The sequence below is a fragment of the Mirounga angustirostris genome, unplaced genomic scaffold (assembly GCF_029215605.1).
Source record: "Mirounga angustirostris isolate CCGP_5_RB_7025 unplaced genomic scaffold, mMirAng1.0.hap1 SCAF_15, whole genome shotgun sequence".
NCBI classification, from domain to species: domain Eukaryota; kingdom Metazoa; phylum Chordata; class Mammalia; order Carnivora; family Phocidae; genus Mirounga; species Mirounga angustirostris.
Genome location: NW_026991723.1, coordinates 81,637,415 through 81,663,554, shown reverse-complemented (window position 1 = coordinate 81,663,554; position 26,140 = coordinate 81,637,415). Strand labels below are relative to the sequence as shown.

General features: G+C 53.2%; 1 protein-coding gene across 4 annotated transcripts in view; it reads right to left on the bottom strand.

The window, feature by feature from the left end:
• Positions 1-26,140, bottom strand: part of MRRF (mitochondrial ribosome recycling factor) — an 80,096-nt gene continuing 53,956 nt past the window's right edge. Inside the window, exon 7 of one of the 4 annotated variants that reach the window (XM_054509409.2) lies at positions 1-190. In XM_054509409.2, coding sequence (XP_054365384.1) covers positions 131-190 — 60 coding nt within the window. In that variant the 3' untranslated portion in view covers positions 1-130. Of the gene's footprint in view, positions 191-20,676; positions 20,816-23,449; positions 23,858-26,140 lie in introns of those variants that run through there. The other 3 variants (XM_064579664.1, XM_045883083.3, XM_045883081.3) reach the window with 3 other exon arrangements.

Here is a 26,140-nt window from a genome sequence, read left to right as displayed (position 1 = left end):
ATTCTGAGAGCATAAGCAGGAGGCCCTCAAAGGCCTGGGGAAGAGGAGAAAGCCAGGGTTTGGCCTCCTGCAACAGAACGTTCTATAGCGAGGAGCAGGGCACATCTCACTGGCTCTGGAGCTGCCTCCCTCAGCAGTGTGGAGTTCCTGGGCTGGCGCTGTCCCGGGCTTCCTCAGAACCCCAGAAGGGCTGAAAATAGAAAAGGAGAAGAAGAGAAGGCTGTGGTCAGTGTGGTGGGGAGAGAAGAACTTGGGGAAGGGAGGGGAACTGGTTCCTAGGCGGTGGACAGACACCACCAGGACTGGCCCTGGCCTGACCTCCAGTACCCTCCCAGCCCTTCTCTAAGCCCCCCGCCGCCTGCCTTTCTGTAGAAGGGACCTCCGATCCTCGGGCCCAAACCTCCCTTGAACAGTTCAGGAGACTGTGGCCCAGAGAGGGAAGGAGATTGCCCAAGGATAGGTAGCAGGAGAAGGAGCCAGGGTCCGGAGCTCCTGGCCCTTAGGCCCGGCACCTTCCCCAGCAGGCTCTCGGGGTTCTTAGGGTGGGGTTCTTTTTGGGCCCCAAGCCTGCCCCATCTGCCCAAGAGGCCAAATTCAAGTAGTTTCCTGCCAGTGTGAACTGTGCCAGCCCGGGAGCGCCCTGTTCCTCAGAAGACACAGCTAGGCTTGAATCCCAACTCCCTGCAGAGAGAGGCCTTGGGAAGGCCAAGCCCTCCTCACTCCTCCTGCCGCTTTTCTGCTGACCTCCGCCTCGGCTGGCTTTTTCTTCCCCTTTCCCCAGCCCCTCTCGCCCCACTGTCACCGTGGGCCTAGCAGAGCCTGAGGTAGGCAGGGAAGGGACCTGCCCCACTTCCACTCACTCTCAGCCCTGCCCGGACCTCCAGACACGTCCCTGTCCCTGCAGCAGACCTCCGCCTCCCCTCCCCTCCCCCCCACCGCCACCGGCAGCCTTCATTCTTGGAAGGTCCTTGGACACACGAAACTGAAATCTGCTTCCCTGACTTCTCTGCTGCTGCCTCCAGGACCTTCCTCTGCCCGACGTCCCCTCAGAGTCGGGCAAGCTGCACACCCTCCCTGACCGCCTGGTCCCTTTGGGAGGCTGCACGGGCAAGTTTCCCCAAGGTCAAGTCCTGCCTCAGCCACCACCAGCCGTGGGACCCGTGGGACTCTGCCCCATGCGTCTCCTCCGCTGGCTGATCCTAATCTGTATCCTGTCCCAGTAGTAAATTGTAACTGTGAGCGTAAGAGCTTCCAGTGAGTTTTGCGAGTCTTTTCGCAAATGATTGACCCTGAGGGGGGGTTGAAGCACCTCCCAAACTCACAGTTAGTGTCAGAAGCAAGCGCAGTCTCATGCACTGACTGGGCTCCCCAGCCTTGTAGGTGGCCCCACGTCGCTGCAACTCGTCCCACGGTCGTGCATTGAATCCCCACGACAACCCTCTGGAGTAGGTACTTTTGCCATCAGTCCTCGTTCACAGACTGGGAAACTGAGTTAAGAAACCTGACTGAGGGGGCATGGCGGGTAAATGACAAGGCTGAAAGGTGAAAGCAGGCAGCCAGGCCCACGGCAGCCTACACCTGTCACCACTGTGCTATACTGTCCAACTAGGGGAGGCTGAGGGGGGGCCTGCGAGGCTTTGCAGGGGAGAGTTCCCGGAGGGGTTCCCTGGTAAAGAAGCTGAGCTTTGACCTGGCGCCGGTGGGAAGCCACTGGTGGTTTTGAGCAGGGAGGGACATGAGTAGCTGCAGGATTCAGCGAGATCCCTCTGGGTGCAGCATGAGAACAAGTGGGGAGAAGACCAAATGTAGGGGGTGGGCGGCGGGACAATGGTGGTGGGACTTGAGCTTTGGTCTCAGTGATGGAGAGCAGTGGACACGTTCCAGGTCTACCTGAAAGGCAGACTTGACAGGACTTGGGGACAGACTGGATTTAGGGAATCAGGGAGTGGGAGGAGCCAAGGGTAACACCCAGGCTTCCGGACTAGACAATTAGGGTGCTAAGTCCTTGAGATGGGGTAAGACAGAGGAAGAACAGATTTGGGGTGGACTATACCACCATTAATGGTCCCAGAGTCCTGAAGGACAGGGCTGTCCCCGCCCCAGGGCACAGGGCCCTTTGTCCGGACCAGGACAGTGCACTAGCTTCCGAGGGGGGAATTGGTACCTCCCCTACCTCAGTATTGCCACCAGGTGGCAGCATAGGCCGCCTTTTGGCCAGCGGAACGAGGACGTCAAGAGCATCTCCGGCTGCAGATGCAGACACACCAGGAAGACCTCTGAAAGTGGGCAAAGGGCCTCATCCAGGGGCCTGTGAGTATGAGTTCCTGTAAGTGCAGCATGCAAAGACCCCCCACTCCCATCTAGGAGGCGGGAGTCCTGGGTTCTAGGTAGTGCCTGTGATCCAGAGCCAGCCCCTGCCCCTCTCAGTTTCTCCCCTATAAAGAGCGCAAGCCCTGCAGGGGAGCCAGAAGCCGGCAGGGGGACTTTGACCTGCTTCTCTGGCTTTCCACCCCCAATAGCTGTGGCTTTCAAACATGGTTTTAGAGCCAATCTCTCTTTTTTTTTTTTACACAAAATCCCAAGTGCCTCATGTATGACACAGAACAGATGCATATTGATGTGCTCTAGTTCGAGTGGAGGACGTTCCCAAACCCACATAGAGGATGAAGTCCAGACCCCTCACCTCGGCATTCAAGGCCCTTCACTCCCTACCTCTCCATGCCTTCTCCCACCCAGATCACACCCTTCTACTCTTTCAGCTCAGGCTGGACTTGCCTTTGGGAATACACGTCTCCTCCCCTCCTGATTCAAACCCTCCTCATCCCTTAATGTCAGCTCCCTCGTCACCTCCTCTGAGAAGGCTCCTCCAAAGCCCCTGGTGGAAAGAGTCACTCCGTCCTCTGCAATTGCCCCACACTTCAGTCACCGAGCACCTGCTGTGGTTGGGCACTTCCAACAAGCCAGCAGCACTTCCTCTTGCTCTGAAGATCTCATGTTCTATGTACACCCACACCCGTCTCTCTCCCTGCTCCTGAGCACCTCCTGGTGGGGACCATGCCTGATTCCCCTGTAGTAGAGTATGTCCAGCCTCACACAGCTAGGAGCTGGCAGACTAGCTTCTGCCCCACCACGCCTCCCCAAGCCACATTGGCAAATAGTTTATCTTTCTTGGGTCTTTGCTTCCCTCCACCACCACCCCTATGATGGGGGCTGCTATTATCTAACCAGGACTCTGTGTAGAATTAGGACTAGCTACCTCATTTGTGCAGTCCAGGGCAAAATGAAAATGTGCAGCATCTTGTTCAAAAATTACTTAAAATTTAAACACAATGAGAGTAGACCATTCAACCAAACACAGATCACGCACCCATGGAGCCACCCGTAAAGTTTGTGGGCTACACAAGGGGTCTGAAACCTGATCAGCCCACACCCACATGTGGGGTTTTGTCTACCAAGAACACAGCCACTTTTTTCTTCATTCAAGGCACTGTCTGCTGGTCAAGTTGGGTCCGGCAAGGCTGCATCTGCCCAAACGGGAGTGAATTTTCCTTAAGTAACACGAAGTTCTGGTATTGGTCAGTGGCAGCCCTGCCCACGTTCTCTGAGATCTCGTGACCTTGGCACGTGAGCCACGCTCCTCACTTTTGGTCGAATGAGGAAAGGGGACCAGAAATTGGACACAAGACATTGGAGAGCAGGGAATAGGGCAAGCTAGCACACAGCTGTGGCCCATTAATGTCTGATGGATGAGTAAATGAATGACCAAGTGAGCACTTAAGACTAGACATCTAAGTCATGGCACTGTGGAATTACAAAGCTAAGAGAAATTGAGAAATCATCAAATCTGGGATTTTCAAACCATGTTCTCCAAAGCTATAGGGATCTGCAAAGGTGTGTTGGGGACGTGAAAAGACTAGGCACTCAGGGATCGGGTCCCCTTCCTGCCTTTTGACCTTTTTATCTGTCTCATATACTGGGCTTCCCATATAAGCTTTTGTTTAAACAAGTTTGCTGGCTCAGGAAGGACAAGAGACTTGACAAAGTCCCAAGGCAGAGCCTGGGGAGAGGATCAAAGAGGCGAGGCCAGAGGTCAGCCCTGGGATTATAAAATCCAGGCAGGAGGGTGAGCATCAGAAACTGGAGTTTTATACCAGAGATGCGGAATCAGTGTGGAGGATCCCAGACAAACCAGAGGGTGGAGATCAGGGATGGTAAATCTCAGCTCGAAGAGATTCAAGGTCAAGTTCAAAGTTCAGAGGCCAAAGGAGGGGGCTCATTCTTGCTTGGTTCACTCAGTCGGTATTTCCTGAGCACCTACTATGTGCCAGGCACAGTTCTAGGTCCTAGGATACAGCAGTGAACAAGATCAAGTCCCTGCCCTCACACAGCTCACATTCTGAGAGGCAGGGGTCTGTGCGCAGGAAATAAACATTATTACAAGAAAACAAACGAGGCAACCGGCCAGAGAAAAGTGATAGGAAGAAAATTAAACGGAGTGGGAGGGAGAGAATGCCAGTAGGTGGGCTAGCTCCTATAGGGTGGTCAGGGAGGGCCTCCCTGAGGAGGTGACATTTGAGCTGCACTCTGAATGAGTTGGGGCCGCCAGTGTCCCAGCTGGGGGTGGGGGGCGGAGCTGCCAGCCAGGAGAGCCTGCAGATCCACAGGGTGAAGTTGGGCGGGCTGGGCAGGAAGTCTGGCCCCCTGTAACCGTATCCCCAGGAAGGAGGAAGCCAGGAAGGCGCTTTCAGCAGTTGTATTCATCAAGGCGGGCTGCAGTAACCCCTGGGCAGCACCAGAGGCTCCTCAGGGCCCCTACCCACCTTTAGCCGCCTGGGGAGGAGACAGCCAGGGAGGGAGGGCCGCCTAGAGTGGGCCCTGGATTCTCTTCCAGACAATAAATGCTTCCAGGTTCCTAGGGAGCATTCCTTGGGTCACAGCCGCATCTGATCTCAATTACCCCCGGTGTAGGGTTCCATGGCTGGGCGGGGGCAGGGGTGGAGGGAAGGACGCTTCTCCATAATCAGAATCTCCTGGCCCAGTGGTGAAGGCACCCTGGGACAGGTCTCCCCACCCCCGGATTTAAGGATTCGGGGAGGGGGTTCTCCCTGGAAGGAGAGGTCTGGCTATGGTGGAGACCCTCTGCTTCATGGCCATTTTGCTGTGTGACCTGGTGCAAGTCACTTAACCTCTCTGGGCCCCTGTGGAAACGGTGACAATTCCACCTTTTCCTTCCCAAAGAGGCAAGAGTACAGTCCAAGTCTGGAGGGCAAAGCTCAGTGCTGTGGGCTGGGCTGGGCTGGGCTGGAATGGGGTGGGGTTGCTCCTCCCTTACTTTTTCCTGCCTTGATTAGATCTTAACCCTCCCTTTAATACATCCCCACCCAAGATGATGGTACCAGAGTTGCTGGGATTAACAGATAAAACAGACCAGGGGCGTGCCACCCCCACCTCCAACCTTCCCCAACTTGCTTGGGCAAGGCACTGTACCTCTGGGCCTCGGTTAACTCGTGCCCCCCTCCAGAGGGGATGTGAGGGTCAAATGAGTAACGAGCCTAAAGCAGGCTTTTTGAAAGGATACACACCAGCAGCTGTGTTCATTGGATCATGTTTACAGTCAACAACCACCACAAAAATGGCCATAGTTCTAAGCACCGGGAGATAGACTCTGGATTTGGAACATCTGCTTGATCCGGTTTTTGTGACTGATGACCTGGAGCAAGTCTTTCCCCTTCCAGTCCTCAGTTTCCCCATCCACACTGGTGCCTGCGAAGCTCCACCCTCTAGAGGGTCTTCTTCGGGCTCCCGTCACGCGCAGCCCCATTTGCCCAAGGGGGTGTCGCCCAAGCTACACTGGTGAGTCTTCCTTTATTGGGTAAAGCATTCCCCCTGCAACCTGAGTTTCACCAATGTACCTTTTCTTCTCGAGGGGCTGCGGCACAAGGTTGGGTCTTTAGCGGGGCAGGCGAACGGGAGGGGGCGGCGACGGGGGTGGGCTTCCAGCGGCGGGTTTTAATCTACATCGAGGGAAAGGCAGGCTCGGGAGGCGGCGAGCCGGGATTCGAACCCGGGCCGACGGGGGCCGCAGGGGCGGGGCGCGTTCCTCCTTCCCGGGCTGCGGGCCCGGAGCGGATGCCGGGGTCAGCGGAGCGCAGGGCCGCCGGCCGGCCGGCTGCTCCGCGGGCGCTGCTTTCTCCTTTTATGTCCGTGCGGGGGGCCGGGAACTCCCTGCCTGGGGCCCGCGAACAATGCGCCGCTTCCTGCCGCCCGGCCCGGCCGCGGCCCCGCTCCCGCTCCCCGCCCTGCGGCCGCCGGGAAATGGGCCGCGGCCCGGGCCGACCGCGCGGGGACACGGGGTCGCGCCCCGGGAGACCGCAGGGCCCGCGCGCGGCCAGGGTGGTGAGCCGCGCTGGGTCCCCGGCCGCAGCCGGTGCGCCTCCGCCAACCACACGTGCACCGAGCGCACGGCCGCGGCCCGCGTGAGCGTGCGCACACTCGCCGGGGGGGGGGGGCGGCCCGCGTGTGCGTGCGCACACTCGCCGGGGGGGGGCGGCCCGCGTGTGCGTGCGCACACTCGCCGGGAGTGGGGGCGGCCCGCGTGTGCGTGCGCACACTCGCCGGGGGGGGGGAGCGGCCCGCGTGTGCGTGCGCACACTCGCCGGGGGGGGGGGCGGCCCGCGTGTGCGTGCGCACACTCGCCGGGAGTGGGGGCGGCCCGCGTGAGCGTGCGCACACTCGCCGGGGGGGGGGCGGCCCGCGTGTGCGTGCGCACACTCGCCGGGAGTGGGGGCGGCCCGCGTGTGCGTGCGCACACTCGCCGGGAGTGGGGGCGGCCCGCGTGTGCGTGCGCACACTCGCCGGGGGGGGGGGCGGCCCGCGTGTGCGTGCGCACACTCGCCGGGAGTGGGGGCGGCCCGCGTGAGCGTGCGCACACTCGCCGGGGGGGGGCGGCCCGCGTGTGCGTGCGCACACTCGCCGGGGGGGGGGTGGCCAGGCCGCCCCCCGGTCTCGGCCGCCTGGCTGTGCTGGGCGCCCCGGTCGCGGCTCCGTCCGCCCCCGCCCCCACCGGGCTGACTGCGGGCGCGCGGACATCCACTTGTTGATTCGCTTGTGGTCGGCCATGTGCAGCGTGCCCGGCCCTGGGCGAGGCACTGGGGATTCAGCAGTGAACAAAAGTCAGCAAAGCCCTGGGCCTCCTGAAGCTAACGTTCTAGTGACGGGGAAAACAACACTCTAAATTCCTGAATCACACAGTATATTGAAAAGTGATACTTCGTTAGACAAAAATAAAGAAGGGGCTGACTGATACGGGAAGTGAGGTCTGTTTTAAATAGGGTGGTTATGGATATTTTAACCGAGGTGACATTTGAGCAAAGACACACAGGACACGAATCACAAACGTATACCTCTCAAAAGGATATGCAGTACGCCCCAAGTAGATGCATTAGGCAAACATATACACTGTGTACATCAATGTGCCCACACATACGTGCATAAGCCCTTCACATACATGAGAGCCTACCAGTCCACATGCAATGCATTGTATTTGTACCATATACATATCCGCCACATGCGTATCACCTCTGTGCACGCCCAGATGTGCACCTTGATGGCCATGCCTGCATCTCAGATATCTATCATCACCCCCATTTCCATATATTCTTCAACTCACAAGTACAGAGCCCTGTGTCAGGCTCACATATCACCCTCAAGTATGTGTTTTTTTCTAATCTCATAAGACACTTGTCAATATAGTACACCATACTACATTTATTTTCATGTCTTGTGTCCATTACGTGACATATATCACACGCATATACCCAAGCGCATGTCTCACAAGCCTTGGGTAAATGGATGCCTACATCCTACACACCCACAAACACACCTACACGCGCCTCTCTTGCTCATACAAACACATTTCCCACATATTCCCTGTACCTATTTTATACATCCCATTTACACGTACCATGTGCAAATAATAGTAATAACATTTACAGAGTACTTACTATGTGCAGCACAGTCAATAGGTGCCTAATTTGGATTATTTCATCCAATCGTTAAGGAAGCTCTATGCCACGGATACTACCTGTTTAGCCTAGCCGTTCAAAGCTCACACCGTGATCAGAATGCCTGGGCTTGAGTCCTGCCTACCCCACTCTCTCACCTCTGAGAGCTTCAGTTTCTCGGTCTGTAAAGTGGGGGCGATAGGCATCCTTACTTAAAGGTTATTGTGGAAAGTCAGTAAGATACTAATGCATGAGAACCGTATAGTACAATACCAGGCGCATCGTAAGTGCTCAATAAATGTTACCTGGGACTATTATTATCCATTTTGTAGATGAGAAAAATGAGGCTCAGAGAAGTTAAATGACTTGCCTGAGGTCCCACAATCTATAAGTGGAGGAGGCAAACCTCAAGCACAGGTCTGTGTGACCACACAGTTCAGGCCCTTGAAGGATTCCGTTGCTCATGCTTCCATATTACACAGCAGAGACACCAACACACACACACACACACACACAGAACACATGCCCTGCAGACTCCATGTGCATGCATCACATAGCTCCCATGGTATACATATGCATCCATTCAACATTTATATAATCGATCTCCATCCACCCAGCCAGGCAGCCATCTAGGTGCTGGGGACATAGCAGTCGGCAAGACAGACTTGATCCCTGCTCTCATGGCCCTTACAGACCGGCACACACAACTGTGAACACACACTACACATCACCCGCATGTCCACGTGCAGATATCCTGTACACAGAGCCCAAGTGTCTAACTTACTCCCATTGACTGACCTCACTGCTAACCCACGTGGACACAGGTCTTACGTCATATACACAGACTCAGTATATCCATACCATGTGTACACATAGACCTATGTACGTGTCATCACACGTGGCCAGTGTATACCCTGCCCTTAACCTATGTCCACGTATTACGCATAACCACCCTGTGTCACTCATGTACCTGTTCCCCTTTCCGCTCCATTTGGGCAGGTTGGGAGGCCCAGGTCAGCCCCTCTGGGCCGGTCTTGGGGGGGTGGTGGGTGGAGGTCAGAAAGACAGGGCCTGGACCCCCCATCGCAGGGGAGAGAAGGTGGCCCATGGCTTCACGGCTGGCAGCCAGGAAATTACAGTCGACACCAAACCAAAGCGGCCCCTTAGCGGACCAGGTAATCAGGCCTCTCCCGGATTCAGCCTGACAGCTTAAATGTTCTAATTCCGCTGCCAGGGGCCCAGCTCCCAAACTCCGGCCACGGCCCAAGCCTCGGCCCTCCGTCGTAATTGGACCCACGTTTTCATTACTTTGAGATTAGACAGGTCCCCTCCGGCCGGGCCGTCCGCAGCTGCACGGGAACCATCCCCCAGCACGACTGCATTTACCTGATTATGGAGTTTATTTTATAGCAATTGCTCTGGAGTGCTGGAGGCCCCCTTTGCTCCACCCCCTGCTCCGCAGATCCCGGAGGCCTCTACCAACCCAGGACAAGTAGTTTCTGCCTAATGTACTGAAGCCACCTCCCCCAGGCCCTGCAATCATGGAAGCCCCCACCTCCTGGCTCCCCTGCAAGGACTAGGACCCTTTTCCAAAAACAATCACTTAAGGAATTTGAAGAAAGGGAGGGACGAGCATTCTAAGACTCTTCTCCCCGGGTACAGATAGGAGAGTGACCTTCCTTGTTTCGTGTTTTCATTCAACAAACATGTGTCCAATTCCTGAGCTCATGGCAAAGGCATTGATGGGTGAGGATGTTCGTTCATTCAACACTGACTATATGGCAGAAAGGAGCATGCACGTAGCCCCTGCTTCCCAGACATCACAGTCTAGCGGGGAAGCCCGGCAGGTTCCTAGCGCTTGGTTTATGCTCAGGTGAGGGCAGGAGACCTACAGGAGGACAGAGTTAAGAAAGGGGGTTGGGGGGCGCCTGGGTGGCTCAGTCGTTAAGCAGCTGCCTTCGGCTCAGGTCATGATCCCAGGGTCCTGAGATCGAGCCCCGCATCGGGCTCCCTGCTCGGCGGGGAGTCTGCTTCTCCCTCTCCCACTCCCCCTGCTTGTGTTCCCTCTCTCGCTGTCTCCCTCTGTCAAATAAATAAATAAAATCTTAAAAAAAAAGAAAGGGGGTTGGGCTGGGGCGCCTGGCATGCCACTCTTGATCTCAGGATCATGAATTCGAGCCCCATGTTGGGTGTAGGGATGTACTAAAAAATAAATAAACTTTAAAAGGTGGTTGGGTGGGGGGACGGTGTGCGCCTGGCTGGTTCAGTCAGGAGAGCATGTGACTCTCGATCTCGGGTCGTGTGTTCATGTCCCACGTTGGGTGTAGAGATTACTTAAATAAATAAACTTTAAAAGGCGGGGGTGAGGATGGAGGCATTTCAAGCAGAAAACACCGTGCAATAGCCTGCAGAGAGAGAGAGAGAGAGAGCCTGGTGTGTGTGAGGAACTGGGAAAAGATAATGAAGTTCAAGTTTGGGGTGTGCAGGGCAGAGGGAAGACTGAGGATGGAGGTCGCCAGAGCCCCGATCATAAAGGGCCTTGCTTAAAATTGCTGGCGCTTCACCCTGAAGACCCAGAGCTGTGGGAGGGCTCTGGAGGGACCCCTCGCATAGCACATAGGAACATTTTAAGTAGTTGCTGTGTGCCAGGCATGGTTCTGAATGCCCCATGCGTAGCAACTCAGCTTATCCACATGTCAGCCCCCCGAGGGAGGCAAATACCCCAGGCCCAAGATCGCTTCCCCACAATACTGAAATCCTAAAAGCTTCAATGACCCAAAGGTTTTACATAGGTTTCTTGTCAAATTGTGTGGTCCCAAAAGTGACTTGAACCAAGCAGAAGCTGTTTTTGTTCATTTCCCTGCCTGGTGTGAATATGCATGTTCTGTTGAAAAAAAAATATGAATTTCATTATAAGAAATGCCCCAGACCCCACTGGGAGGTGGTACAGTGCATGGGTTATGTTCTCTATTAGACTTTATTCTCGGAAAAGCTCTGAAACCATCTGACTACACAGGTTTCCCATAAGGACTCCAGGCTTATGCTCGAATCCTCATTTCACAGACGAGAAAACTGTACCGAGTGAGGGTGAAGTGATTTGCTCGAGATCACACAGCAAGACGGGGTCAGGCAGTCTGGTTTCAGAGTCTAAGCACAACAGCACACATCCTGTCTTTTCGCTTTTTATGCTCTGAAATGGGGGTCTGAGCCTGCCTGGAGGGACAGCGGGGTCCTGTGCAAGGGAGGGAGAGCGGACGGTGCTCAGCACGCACGTGCTCCGAGTCTGGCCTGGGCCAGCTCTGCTGCTGGCCTCTGACCTGCAGCTGCGCCAGCTTGTGAGCATCGTTAGTCCCATTTCACAGGTAGGGAGCGCAAGGATCAGAAAAGGGAGCCATCTTGGCCAAAGTCCTGCAGCAAGAGAGTCGCAGATGAGGGAAGGGGGCTCGGGGTTGCAGTCCCCAGAAACCTGGCCTTCCCATTCTCCTGAGGACTGCGGGCAAGCAGAAAGCATAAGCTGGGCCAGGTGGGGCCGAGGAAAGGGGCCCCAGTAAAAAGTAGATCCAGTCAGGAGCCCTAGCCCCGGGCTGCCCAGTAGCAGAGACATGGTGCCCTGGTGTCACCCTGGGTGACAGCCCCCACCTCACCTCCACCCCCAGCAGGGCTGCCTCGACCTCACCCCTCCTCTGCCTGTTCTCGGCGTCTGTGCCCAGCCCCACTCGGGGAAGCCTTCCCGGATCCATCTGAGCCAGGCTTCCAGCTTCTTGATATTTGAGGCCTCCGACCATGCCTTCTTCACTCTCCTTCAGTGTTTTAAATATTTACTCACAGGGCCTCACCTGCCCAGGGATTATGGGGTCCTCCCTTTAGAAGAGGACTGACAACCAGCTTTGGAGTCAGACTAGACCAGGGTTCAAATCCTGGCTGGATTTGACCTTGGACAATCATTTTACTTCTCCAGAACTCAATGTTCCCATCTGCAACATGGGAATAATAATAATAGCACCTCTCTTACGGGGTCACTGTGAAGGTGAAATGAGATCGTGTTGGCAAAATGCCTCTGTGCGGGCCCTCTGCTCCTGGCAGCTACTACCAGCTACAAGTATTCCTAGCGGCCTGTGCATGGCTGACATTCAGTAAACTCCTGTCCTCTGGTCGCTCCCTTCCCTGCTACAAGGGATGTTCAACTAAAACAAAAGAACCCAGTCTTGAGCCTGGCCCTGAGCCTGCCAGGTCTCTCTCACCTCATCTCCTTAGACTTCCCTTTGGGATTCTGGATTTTGCCTTTCTACTAAGCCCTCATGGCTCCGTGTTCCCTCGCCAAAATTTCTAACCTCCATGCCCTTGCTTGTGCCATTTGGGACACCAGGCATTCCTTCTCCATGCCCCACTTATGCATTCTAAATTCTAATATTCATTCGCTACTCACTGTGACCTTTATTCATTCACAACAAATGCTTTACCGGATATCTACTTCGTGCCCAGCTCTGGACCAGGTACTTTCATGTAACTTAACTCACTCGGTCCTCATGCCAGCCTTGCAAGGGAAGGAGTGTTATCTGCATTTTACAGAGGAGGAAACTGGGCTCAGAGAGGTTATGTCACTTTCCTGAGACGACCCAGCTAGCATGTGGCCAGGACCTGCCAGCCTCTGGAGCCCAGCAATTTCCTCTCTGCCCTGCATGTGCCAAGGCCCAGGGTTGGAAAGCAGTCCTCTGTGCCTGGGTGAGCGAGAGCTGAGTGGGGAAAGGAGAGGAGGTGGCGAGGGGCTGGGGACCAGATTTTGATTGGGCTGGGGGAACAGGTGCTACAGGGAGGATGGGCAGGAGGGGAGCTTCCACGTGGGGATTTGGACCCAGCTCTATGACAGGGGCCTTGTTGGGAGGATCCCAGTCTGCTTGAGGAATCAATGGCAGTCCTCTTCCACCCTGCCCACCCCCACCTCCCAGCCCCCCTTTCCCAGGCCGGTGTGAGAATAGGTCCGTGATGGCTGCTTTCTTGCTCTCCCTGACCAGGACGGGAAAATGGATGGCCCAATGCCGGTCACTGCAGGAAGGGTTCAGAAGCCAACCCCCAGCACCCCCTCCTCCTTCCAGGGGCCACTGCTCTAAGGGAGGCAGCCCCGTGGTCTCAGGTCTACCAATCCCAGACAGAGGCCAGCTCTGGTAACTCAGGCAGCCGAGAGCGAAGAGCAGCTGTGGCCTGGCAGAGAGAGCCGGCAGTCAGTCACGGGGACATGAGGAGAGGGACGGGGAGAGCAAGGGGCAGAGAGAGAGAGAAAGGCGAGGAAGGGGCACAGAGACAGACTCAGGGATAGAGGCAGGGACGGACAGGGGAGAGAAAAAACACACAGAGCTGCAAACAGAAAGCGGAGCCCGGGGAGGCCGAGAAGCAGCAAAGCAGACCGGTCCTCAGGGGCTGCCTCAGGAGGTTCTGGCATCAGTGCTGGGTAGCTCTTAGCCCCACCTTCCCCTCTCTGGACTCAGTGGTCCCACCAGCAACATGGGAGCAGTACTGTGCGCCCCTGCTTCAGTTCGGATTCCTGGATCTCCGTAACCCCAATCTAGGGAGTTGAGGTCAGTGGTCAGCATGGGCCTGCGCCTGGGGCCGTGGCAGCCCAGATGTGTCTCCTTCATGCCCAGGGCTGTGGCTGTGGCTCTGTCCACCTCAGGCTTCCGTTGTGTCCGTGGTGATGACTGCCACTTGGGCCACATCCCTGATGGGTCCCTGACTACTTGTGCATCCGCATGTCTCTCTCTGGGTCCCTGATCCTCCACTCTCTGTTTACCTGGGGAGCTTTAATAAAGAACCGCCTGAAGGAAATGAGGTTTGGGATGCACAGACCCCTGTCGTGGCAGATCCTTAGGTCTAATGTCCTCACCCTGGTCCTCTCCTCCCACCGCCCACTGTGAAGGGCACAGACATCAGCCCTGGTCTCCTGACCACACACAGCTTACTCCCCACATTACCCTCCAGCCTCGTGCCTGGTATTGAGTCCAGGCCTGGACTACGAACGTCCCCAGGAGCATCTGGAGGACAGACCCAGATGGGAGGCTGGAGGCCACCTCCGGCAAGAAGCTGCAGGAATTGAGAAGGCCAGCTGTAGGAAAGGTGACTCGGCAGAACACAGTCCAAAATGCTGGCCTCAGGGGGTGTCATGAGGGAGCACAGGGTCAGGGCTGGGAGGGCTCACGCTTGTGGACAGCACCTGGTCAGCAAGGAGCTGAGGAAGCTGGCAGAGGCTCACTGCAGGGAGGGAGCTCCTCATCCCCAGGGGAGAACAAGCAAGAGATGCTATACCTCTCCGCAGGAATGTGGTGGAAGGGATTTCGTCGCCAGATACATGAGGGATCAGGAGCTTTCTGAGACCCAATTCTGAGAACATCCTGCCTCTCCGCCCAAAAAAGAGCACAAGAAATCAAGAAGGTGTGAAGGGTAGCTGCCCAGGCTCCAAACTTTCTCACCTGCCTTGGCTAGCTTCTGAGTTTTGCTGCCTGTAGCTCAAGCCCACAAGGAGGACTATGAAGGCAATAATAATAAAAACAATTGCATCCGTTGGGGAAGAGCTAACATTCAGCAGGAATGCTCTGCTGAGACACTACGGGTTGTTAAAATATTGAACTGCGTCCACACCAGTTGCTAAGGAGCCTCTGTCCCAAGTGTCCTGAGGACACCCCTAGGGGCCTAGCTGCCTGCCCAGGATCTAACTCCACATTCCATTCTCCGCCCTGAAGCCCTGCCTGACTCTGAGCATCCCCGTGCCTAGTTCACCTGCAGGAACATCATCCTGAACGGAGATGCCCTGCCTCAGCCGTAGAGGCTGCCCCCTGGGCGGCACCCCCTCTGCCAGGGCCCCGTTCCCAAAGCCTGAGCAATCAAGGCCTGCTCCCTCCCTGGGCTGGTGCAAGTGCCCGCCTCCTCCGGGCCCCTCTCCGGCTGCAAACCCAGCTCATTTGCATGTGGATCGTGCCTGCCACCATGGGTGCTGGGGTCAATTGAAACTCAAGAAAAGAGAAGAAATTTATGCAAAACTGTTGATTGCATTTGTATGTAATGAAATCATCCAATATTCATCTGACTATAGAATCTAATCTGAGAAGAGAACTGAAGGACATGAGTGTCACTGCAAAACCGTAATGAGCCACTGTAGTGATTAAAAAAGCTCTTGAGCCTTCTGAAAATCCAGGCAGAAATAGCGTCTAATCAACTCTGAATATAGGAGGCGAGATTGGGCTGGCGCGCTGCGCACGGCCCGCCGCAGCGCTGGGGTGCGAGGTAAAGCCTGGCGGCCACGGTCTCTGGGTGCCAATCGCCAGGCCACAATCAGCAGAGTCCTCCGTGCACAAAGCAATCGTCGCCTCTTGCCACGCAGAAAGAGCCCAATCACGGCTGTTGTGAAGAGCGGCTTCGGGCTTTCGCACCCGCCTCTGAACATGGCCAGGGGCCCTGTCTGGGTTCGTTGCTCCTGCCCTGGAAGGCAGGGAGGGTTTGGGTCTCTGGGATTGTCACACCTGGATACCTCTAGCGCCCAGCCAGCCCAAGTTGGGGAGAGGGGCTGTGTTTCTCGGGAGCCCTGGCTCATCACTGAAGTGTCACCTCCTCTGGGAAGCATTCCCTGACTGCTCCCTTGACATTGGCAACTCCCACCAAACAGACACACGATGCTCCACCCCTCACCCCTGCTTTGTTCTCCTTCATTGCACTTAGCTCTGCCTGGCATTTTCATTCCTTCATCTGTGTAATATCTGCCTCTTCCAAGTAGACTGTGAGCTCCGTGAGGGTGGGGACTTTACCGTAGTTTGTTCACCACTGTGGAGTGTGGGGAACTGGGCCTGACACTCAGTAGATGCTCAATAAATGGTGACCGAATGAGTCCATTTCAGTGGGCAGTCAAACGTACGTACTCAGTCTTTCAGCAAACACTTGCTGAGTGCACAGTATGTGACGAGTAATGCAGTCCCTGCCCCCTTGGAGTTCACAGTCTGGGTAGGAGGCAGACACTGAAGAGGTTTACCTATAACCAAATGGGACACCATGGGACTGGCTCAGTCCAGTGGCTGTAGGAAGAGCAGACGGAGGGTATGAACCCAAGCTGGGGGAGGTCAGGGAAGGCTGCCAGGAAGCAGGGAAATGAGGTGGAGACCTAAAGGACGGACAGGAGCTAGCCAGGCAGGGTGGGGTCTGGAGTGCCCCCGGCAGACGGAAAGGGAAGTGCAGTCCCTGGAGTGACCAGCATCTGTGGGGACCCGAAGGAAGAAGTCAGAGCCGGAGCCGGCTGGAGCCAGAGCAAGGGAGAGCCTGGTGTGAGATGGGGCTGGAAAGACGGTCCAAGTCAAACCTTGCAGTTAAGAACCTGTGGTAAGAATATGGGGCTTTTTCCTGGAGGTGACTGGGGGCCTCTGAGGGGGAGCAGAGTGATTTACATTTTGTCGCCATATGGAGAACAGGTCAGAGGGGCCAGCTCTGGAGAAACGAGACTGGGTCGGAGGCTGTTCAGTTACCCAGGCGATGGCGAGATCTCGGGGGGCCTTTGAGCAAGGCCATGTCGTGCCAAAGGCGGTTTTAAGATGATGAATCTGACAGCAAGAGAGGGAGCAGAGGAAGGGGAACCAGGTGGGAGGCAGCCATTCATTCATTCATTCATTCATGCAGGCATGCAGGCATGCAGGCACGCATTCAGCATTCAACAGACAACTGAGTGTAAGCTGCCCTTCCCCACATTCTAATCTATAGTTTCCAATCTGCTCTGGGTTTGCCTACCAGGTTACCTATTATTAAAAGGGGTTCTAAAGTTGGGAGTCAGTAGCTTCTGAGAATCCAAGAGATTCTGTGGATTATGAGGCTGCTTTTTTTGGCCTGGACTTCCTGACATCAAAAAGGCCTTGTGAGTCATTTGCCTTCTTTAGGCCTTTAATTCCTCATCGCTACAAAGAGAGAGCCAAACGAGATGATCTCTTGGTTCCCTCCCTGTTCCCCAAACTCTGTAGTTCTATGTCCCATGAAGGCATTCTGACACCACAAATCCCAGGGGACTGAAAGTCCCGAGGTGAAGTCCACCCTGCTATATGGCCAGCCAGGGGAGCTCATGGCCCTGCCCTGCCACTCACTTTTTCTGCTGTGAATGAATGAGCTGGTCCCTCTCTGTGCCTCAGTCTCTGCCCAGCTCCTGGCTCCTTCCTGGGGGCGAGGGAGGGGGGTAAGGGTTTAGACTGGCATACAAGGATCCTTCTGGGCCCACACTAGACCCCCAGTACGATGGAATTCCAGGAAACTACCTTCAAAAACAAACGGGGGACGGGAGAGTTGCCTAGAAGTAGGGAGAGCTATGCGTCCCCACTGCCCACACCAGACACACCCCCTCCACCTAACAGGTCAGACTGGAGACCCAGTTCCAACACTTAGGATCACCCTATGACCCCGAGCAAGTCGTTTAGACTCTCTGAGTCCTCATCCGTAACATAGGGGGTCTGTGAGAATCAAATTAGATACCGTAGCCTGGGGCAGAGCATGAACTAAATGTCCAGGAGATGGGGGCTGTGGTTAGGGTTGGGCCATGGCTGCCTGGATGGGTGGGCAAGATTCGGTCCCTCTTCCTCCTTCGGCCTCTACAACGAGCCCCGTTTTACCAGCAACTGGGATTCACTGGGGGCCAGTGGAATTCAGGGATTCTTTTATTTTTTTAATTTTTTATTGTTATGTTAATCACCATACACTACATCATTAGTTTTTGATGTAGTGTTCCATGGTTCTTTGTTTGTGCATAACACCCAGTGCTCCATGCAGAACGTGCCCTCTTTAATACCCATCACCAGGCTAACCCATCCCCCCACCCCTCTAGAACCCTGTTTGTTTTTCAGAGTCCGTCGTCTCTCATGGTTCATCTCCCCCTCCGATTCCCCCCCCTTCATTCTTCCCCTCCTACTATCTTTTTTTTTTTCTTAACATATATTGCATTATTTGTTTCAGAGGTACAGATCTGTGATTCAGCGGTCTTGCACAATTCACAGCGCTCACCATAGCACATACCTCCCCAATGTCTATCACCCAGCCACCCCATCCTTCCCACCACCCCCCACTCCAGCAACCCTCAGTTTGTTTCCTGAGATTAAGAGTTCCTCATATCAGTGAGGTCATATGATACATGTCTTTCTCTGATTGACTTATTTCACTCAGCATAACACCCTCCAGTTCCATCCACGTTGTTGCAAATGGCAAGATCTCGTTCCTTTTGATGGCTGCATAATATTCCATTGTATATATATACCACATCTTCTTTATCCATTCATCTGTCAATGGACATCTTGGTTCGTTCCATAGTTTGGCTATTGTGGACATTGCTGCTATAAACATCAGGGTGCACATACCCCTTTGGATCCCTACATTTGTATCTTTGGGGTAAATACCCAGTAGTGCAATTGCTGGATCGTATGGTAGCTCTATTTTAAACTTTTTGAGGAACCTCCATACTGTTTTCCAGAGGGATTCTTTTAACAGGTAGATTTGGGTGGGAGGAGCTAAATGCCTCTCTGCCTCACTAGGGAGGGGACAGATGGGACCCTACTGGGACTCTAGCTTCAGGCTTTATTACCAATGGTGCTACAAACACTAGCTAACTAGGATCAGGTGATTTCCTGGTCGCGGCAAACAAGACCTCCTAAACATTTTTGAGTAGCAGCTGCTGCCCCCCAGGTCCCCATTCTAGAAGGAATGCTTTGAATTTCAGGAGTCCACTCCTCTCTCCCCAAAACTGATTATGGGTATTGGATCCAAGAAGTCGTCAAGCCTTGGTGGTTTGCCTCCTGCAGTGGTGGATGAGAGAGCTAAGTCCAATCTCACAAACACCCCTGGGCACTGCCTCTGTGCTGGCCTTGTGCTGGAAGTTCCTGTCCTCCTGGGGCACCTGTCCAGTGGGGAAGATAGTCCATGAACATCACAAAGGGAAACACAAGAGGGAAAGTGCTTTGAGCCCTGAGAGACTGAGACCAGGGAAAAAGAAGACCACATCTGACTGGTGGATGGATTCCCGGAAGGCTTCCTGTAGGAAGTGGCGCTGAGCTAGGTCTGAAGGATAGCTAAGATGTGTCTCTCCTCTCTCTGGGAAAAATAAATAAACAAAACAAAACCAGAAAACAAAGGAATAATCAGTCCTATTTTCACAACCCCAAATTAACACTCAGTCAAGTTTTCATTTCGATCCACATATATGACATGACTTTCGGGTACCTTTAAGTTCTTCCCCCCATCCCCAGTGGCAATAGCCATTATGAATTTGTGTAATGAATTTCACAACCCTCCCTTTTAAAAATGAATTTATAATGCAAAAGAGAGTCAGGAATAATTTTTTAAATTACTTTTTGTTGGTGTCATTCCAGTTTACGTAAGGGGTGGCACACTGTGTCTACGGCCCTGCTTGCTTTTTCTGCTGCCCGTTATGTTTGGGGGGCTCTCTTCTTATTCAAACACATGGCTGGGGCTCACCGTGGCGTCCCATGGATGCACCATGCTTACCTACCCCTGGAGTGGGTAGAGTTTCCAAGGATGGAGATCATCCAGGGATGGCATTCCAGGTAGAGGAAGTGGCGGCAGCAAAAGCATGGGGATAGGAAAAGCGGGGGGCGCATCTGGGGGGCTGGCTGGGGTCCAGGGTGGAGGGAGCACCGGGCATGTGGGGGGGAGCTGAGGGAGGCCCCCAAGCCCCAGGCCAGGAATCCACCCCTGGCCTGCTGGACATCTGGGAGTGTGGGGACAGACCTACCCCCCTTAGAACCGCCCTCCACAATAATTCCACTTATCCACCCTCCAAGTCCTCCCTGGGGAGGCCTCTGTTACTCTTTCCATTAATTGTCTCATTAATGACCCACTGAAGTCAAGTACCCATTGTTCTCGGGGCCTGGGGCAGCCTCCCCAGCTTTCTCCCCCGGGGGGTCTGTAAACGTCTTTCCTTCCCCGCTTTCCTTTGGCAGGCGTCCTTATCTGGTCCCTGCAGCCCTGGCCCGACTGCTGCCACCTCTTCCTCCACCCACACCCTGCACACGTGGCCCCGCCGGTCCTGGGGCCCTGCAGCCACCACCAGCTCCTAGCTCACTCGTCCCCTCGCCTCCCTCTGCCTCACTCCGTCTCCGTTCTGTCTACGTGCGTCTCTTCCCGGTTTTCTGTTCTCTCTCTTTTCTCTCTTTCCTTTCTTTCTTCCTCTGTCTCCCTTAACTGTGTTTCTCTCCCTGGATTTCTGCCGCTTTCTCTCTTCACGTGTATTTATCTCCCTCTGTGTCTCTGTCTCTATCTCAGGGTCTCTCTCTTTGGGTCTCTTGGAAAATCTCTTCGGGATGACAGTCTCGCTCTCACCCTCTGTTTCCTTCTGTCTCTGACTATCTCCGTCTCTCATCTGTCACTACCTGCTGACTCTGTGCTTGTACGTCTGCATGCACGGTGCGTGCATGCGTGTGCGTGTGTGTGTGTGTGTGTGTCTTTGTCTCGCTGATTCTGCCTCTTTCTCCCTCCCTCTGGCCTTTGTGCATCTGTCTCTCCCTCTCTGTTTGTCTCTGTCTCTCTCTCTCTCCTCTCTCTGACTCACCTCTCCCTACCCGTCCCTCCTTCCTTATGGGTCTCTGAACCCTCCTGATTGACGATTGTCCTGTTTCCAACCCCACCGCCTGCTCACCCACTGGGTCCCCGACACCCACACAGGTCAGACTGCTTCCCTCCATTGCCTCGCTCCCTGGTTACAGCTCCAGCTTCCCTTGGATGACAGCCTCAGGACGGCACTGCTAGGAGTAGGCATGAGGTCCCATAGCTACCAGACTTTGGAATGCATGCATCTGTAAAGTTAAAAACAAAAAAAATGAAGGTGACCAACAGAGGGTCACTGTTTATCTTTCTAAATGGGAATTTTTTTTCTAGAATCACCAACTTCTTCTCATTCCATAATAGAAAGAACATTTTAACACCAACTGAAAGTAGGAAGAACAAGATTTAACAATAATAGAATAGTCCTTTAAGTGAAATCAATTTAATTTTATGACAACATTTGCAACATTACGTGTATTTTACTTATTCTGCCCCAAATGGGTGAAGATGTTGTCAGGGACTGGCCCAGCTGGAAACCCTGTCTTGTGCAAGCCCCGTGGGGAAAGGGAGTGACCTCTACTTTGGGCAGAAAGGGCAAAGCTGGGACAGGACCCATAGCTCGTTGGCCACTCCCACACCCCATGGGGCCCCTCTGGTCTCTTCGCTGAAAGAACTTCTGGAGGCTGCCTGGCTGGGGGTCAGACACCAGACCCCCTGCATTTCGTGCTTTCCTCTGGTCCTGTGTGCCAATGGACAACTTAACCCCTTGCTGTGCTTCACTTTCCTCTTCTGTAAAATGAGCAAAATAACAACTAGCTTTCTAGAGCTGCCTCACACACAGGAAAGGTCCAGGACTGTTAGCCGCTATTAGTGTTATCATCACAAAGTCGGGGGGCAATTTGGGCTGAGGCTAGAGCCTTGGAAGGGAGAGAAGGCATGTGCACCCCGCCACCCGGGGGCCGGGGGGTGCAGGCTGTGAGCTGCACGTCGGGGGTGGGTACCGGCCTGGGAAGGAGCCTTAGGGCCTTGGACCCCAGCAAGGCTGCTTCGCAGGAGCCAAGGGTGGCATGGCCCCCTACCTCCTCAGGACCCCACCTAGCTCGTTCAGGCACCCCCAAGCCCAGGAGCCGGCACTCCAGTCACGGACATGGACACTCCCAGTGGGAGCAAAGGCGAAGCTCCAGGTGGCATTCAAGGCCGCAGATGCTGCAAAGGGGAACCGGGACAGCAGAGGAGCCGGGTGGATGCCAGTGACCATGGACACCATGGGAGGCAGCCTTGAGATGCCCCGAAATTCTGGAGGTCGACTCAACAGATGAGGTTGGAGGTCTGCGCAAGCAGGTGAGAGTAATTAGGGAAACTTTGGGTTATTGATGTAAATTGACTTCATTTGTATTCAAGGCCAGGCAGGCCTGTTACAATTGGACAAACATTTCCTTCGCAGCTGCTCTGAGCCAAGCACAGTGCTGGGCAGGGGATGCAAAGATGAAAAGAGCAGGGAACTTTCTTTCCAGGGACACAAGGCTTACCTAGTGCGGGTAGCACTCTGCCTCCGAGAAAGGCCAGAGACACGGGCCAGGCCAGCCTGAAACATCTGACACTTCTGTTCCCTGGTTCGAGGATGTGCCCAGAAAGGAGAGCACTTTGAAGGCAGACCTAACGGGACTTGGTGACCTCCTGGATGAGAGTGTGAGGCAGAGGGAGGCGCAGGTGGCTCCCAATGTCTTGGCTTGGCACCTGGGACAGCGAAGACATTCCCAAGAGGCAACGCAGGAGAGTGAGCAGGGCTGGCGGGGACATGTACTCCAGAGGGGGCTGGCTGAGTCTGGGGGTGCTTGAGGCATATGTGGGTCAGTGGGCACATACACGCATTTAGGGATCAGGAGAAACATCAGACAAAGAAGTAAATGAGTTAATGCGAGGATGTGGGACCAAAAAGAGCTGGGAAGGCTAGACAGATTTTGCCTATTGGGTGGGGCAGCGATCTAAGGGAGTGCCTAGCAGGCAAACAGCCTGAGACAACACATGGAGGGGGAGGAAAGCGGCACAAAAATTCAGAAAAGGTAGTAATAGCCTTGAGCTTAAGCACCAGTTGCCTTAGGGTAGTTGTGAGAGGCGTATCACAACTGAAGAGATAGAGAGGCTTAGCCTCTGAAGTTAGGCTGGGTGAGGTCTGTACACAATTCGGCAGGCAACAGGGAGGCACTGAAGGGTGTGGAGCAGAAGAGGGGTGTGATGAAGGCTACGTCTCAGCTTGAGCTAACCTGACAGCACATGACGAATTAAAACAAAGACCAAAACAGAGGAATATGAGGGACAGGGATCGCCACTTCTTTGTTCATTCACCAAGTAGGGAGCCTCCTCTGTGCAGAAGAAACCTTTTTCCTCGACCTAACATCTAGCCCCTCATCTGCTAAGGGTTCAGACACCCAACCACCTAGCATTAATACTGCATGCAAAAAAAAAAAAAAAAAAAAAGAGTAACTGTAGGCTTCTACTAAACATTTCGGGATAATCAATAAATGTGAACGAGTTTAGGTCACCTCCTAAAAGAAAAGGAGTTTTACACGTACATGCAATGGAACACTATCCAGCCTTAAAAAAGGAAAGAGATTCTGACACCTGCTACAACATGGATGAACCTGGAGGACATTGTGCCGAGTGAAAGAAACCAGACACAAAAATGAAGAGAGTTCTGGAGGTCTCCTCCTTGCACGATGTGAATGTACGTACTACTACTGAACTGTGTACTTACAAATGATTAAGGCGGCAAGTGTAATGGGTATTTTATCACAATTAAAAATAGAGGTCATTTTTTTATTTTTTTAAGATTTTATTTATTTATTTATTGGAGAGCGAGCGAGAGAGAAACAGCATGGGAGAGGAGAGGGTCAGAGGGAGAAGCAAGCTCCCCGCCGAGCTGGGAGCCCGATGCAGGACTCGATCCCGGGACTCCAGGATCATGACCTGAGCCGAAGGCAGTCGCTTAACCAACTGAGCCACCCAGGCGCCCCAAAAATAGAGGTCATTTTTAAAAGGAGTTTCCAAATGGATCATAGAACAAAACCCAGCTCTAAAACAGAAACCATGCCTAAAACAGTCATTTGGAAACCTACAAATAAAGGAATGGGAAAGCTACACCAAGCAAATGTAAACAAAAAGCAAGCATGGACTGTGAGCTTGATAGAGGACAAGACAGAACTCAGACTCCAAGCACGGAGTGAGATGAAGACGAGTGAAGAGCCAGACTCTCTGGGCACCAGACAACCCGGCAGCAAGTCATCCAGCAGAAACTACAGGAAGTGCAAGAAAAAATACGAATGCTAGTCAGTCCAACACTCACCAAAAGCCCAAAAAATAATACAGAAAACCCAATATAAACTACATTTCCTGTGTACATATCAAAATTTGTGCCCCCCCCCCCCCAGAGACTGTACCTTTTGGTACACATCATGGAAACTGACCACGTATTAGAGCAAAAGAAACTGCAAAGCTTTGCTCAGTGGTTTCAATGGGCTAGAGGTAGGAGCACTTTGAAAACTAGAAGGGACCAAGCCAATATGAGTTATTGGTGCCATCGACACTATTCCTGTCATTATTGTCATTATTCACTGGTTCTCTTACAAGTTCTAGGGGAGTCTGCCAAACAGGTAGAAGGTGAAATATGCAAATATAAACCTTTACCATCATCCCTTCAGTGTTTACCATGTGCGACCTCCTGTGCAGCTTTCAACACACACCTTTATTAGAAATAGCTCATTGTTGGGGCGCCTGGGTGGCTCAGTCGTTAAGCGTCTGCCTTCGGCTCAGGTCATGATCCCAGGGTCCTGGGATGGAGCCCCGCATCGGGCTCCCTGCGCCGCAGGAAGCCTGCTTCTCCCTCTCCCACTCCCCTGCTTGTGTTCCCTCTCTCGCTGTGTCTCTCTCTGTCAAATAAATAAATAAAATCTTAAAAAAAAAAAAAGAAAGAAATAGCTCATTGTTTTATGAGAGTGAGCTTTCTGCTTCTCTTCTATCACCTTCAGGGCCTGGAGCAGTGCATTTTGAGTAAGTATTTGGTGAAGACTTACGAACTGAAGTGCACTGATTAAGGACCTACTTCAGTCAGATCTGAGTTTCAAACTTCTGGCACCGACTAGCTGTGTGACCTTGGACAAGTTGAATGCCCATTCTGAATCTTGGTTTTCTCATACGTAAACAGATAGGAGCAATACTTAAACCAGCTAACACTGTTCGGAAGTTTAACTCTCGTAAGTGTCCAGCATGGCGCCTGCTCTAAGGTAGGCATTCAGTAAAGGTTAATCTAAGGTTGAGGAAGAGTAGGTAAAACTCACCAAAACAGATAAACTTAGAATAGGGGTTCTTTTCTCTCAAAAAGCAAAAAAAAAAAAAAAAAAAAAAAATCCTTAAATAAAAGCATCCTCCAATGCATGTAAAATGATTTTTTTAAAGATTTATTTATTTGGGGGTGGGGGGGAGGCAAAGGGAGAGGGAGAAAGAGGCCCAAGCAGACTCCTGCATGGAGGCCACACGGAGCTCAATCCCATGACCCTGAGATCATGACCCGAGCCAAAACCAAGAGTCAGACACCCAAACTGACTGCACCACCCAGGCACCCCTGTAAAATGATTTGAAAAAATATCATAGGGGTAGCAGTGAAGTAAGTTAAGGTACATCCATAGTATGGAATACCACACTGCAATGAAAAAGGGGTGAGTTGTATCTCCATGTTCACATATGAGCAGATGGCCATCATGTGTTGGGTTAAAAAAAAAAAAAAAAGCAAGCTTCAGAATATGAACAGAATAGTTCCCTTCCCTGCTTTTTAAAAATTATGTACGTATAAATGTCTGGAAGAATACACATCTCATCATTAAAGGGGGAGTAAGATTGGGAACTTAATGAGAAGTCTTCTAACTTTTTATATTCCAGTTTCTTTTGTAACTTCTAACACACACAAACACACACACACACACACAAGCATGTAAAAAAGAAAAAAACAGGACAAAAGTTTTCAAATTCTCTTTGGCCTGTATGTTTCATGGGACTTGGAAAGCCGGTGAGCTGAATGGAGGAGGTGGTTAATCCTCCTGGTGAGGGTAGGAATGTCCATCCCCGGCTTTTCCTTTTGAAAGAAAGAGGTTCAAGGAAGGAGAGAGGGAGAAGGCATTGCTCCAGCATTCCTCATTACTCAGCAGATCCAAACAGGTAGTCTCATCCCAGTCCCTGCCACCACCACAGCCCGACACAGAGGAACAGAGAAACTCTTTGATAAATGTCAACTGAAACAGAGCAATCAGCTGAAAGCCATTTGCTGAGCTGTCTGACTGCCCTGGGCTCGAGGTTTTCCTTTATTCATTTATCATGATATACAGCTTTGGCCAACATACACACAGGAGAGAAATTGTTGACATGTGGGACCCAAGTACAGAAAATCTTTCATTTTCCACCCCACCCCCCAACCCCGTCTGTTCACCAATAAGTTTTTGTTTATTTAAAGACTACAGAGGATTTGGCTGTTAAGAACCAAATGCCTTTGGAGTGGAGTTACAACATAATTTATCATTTCCTCTGTT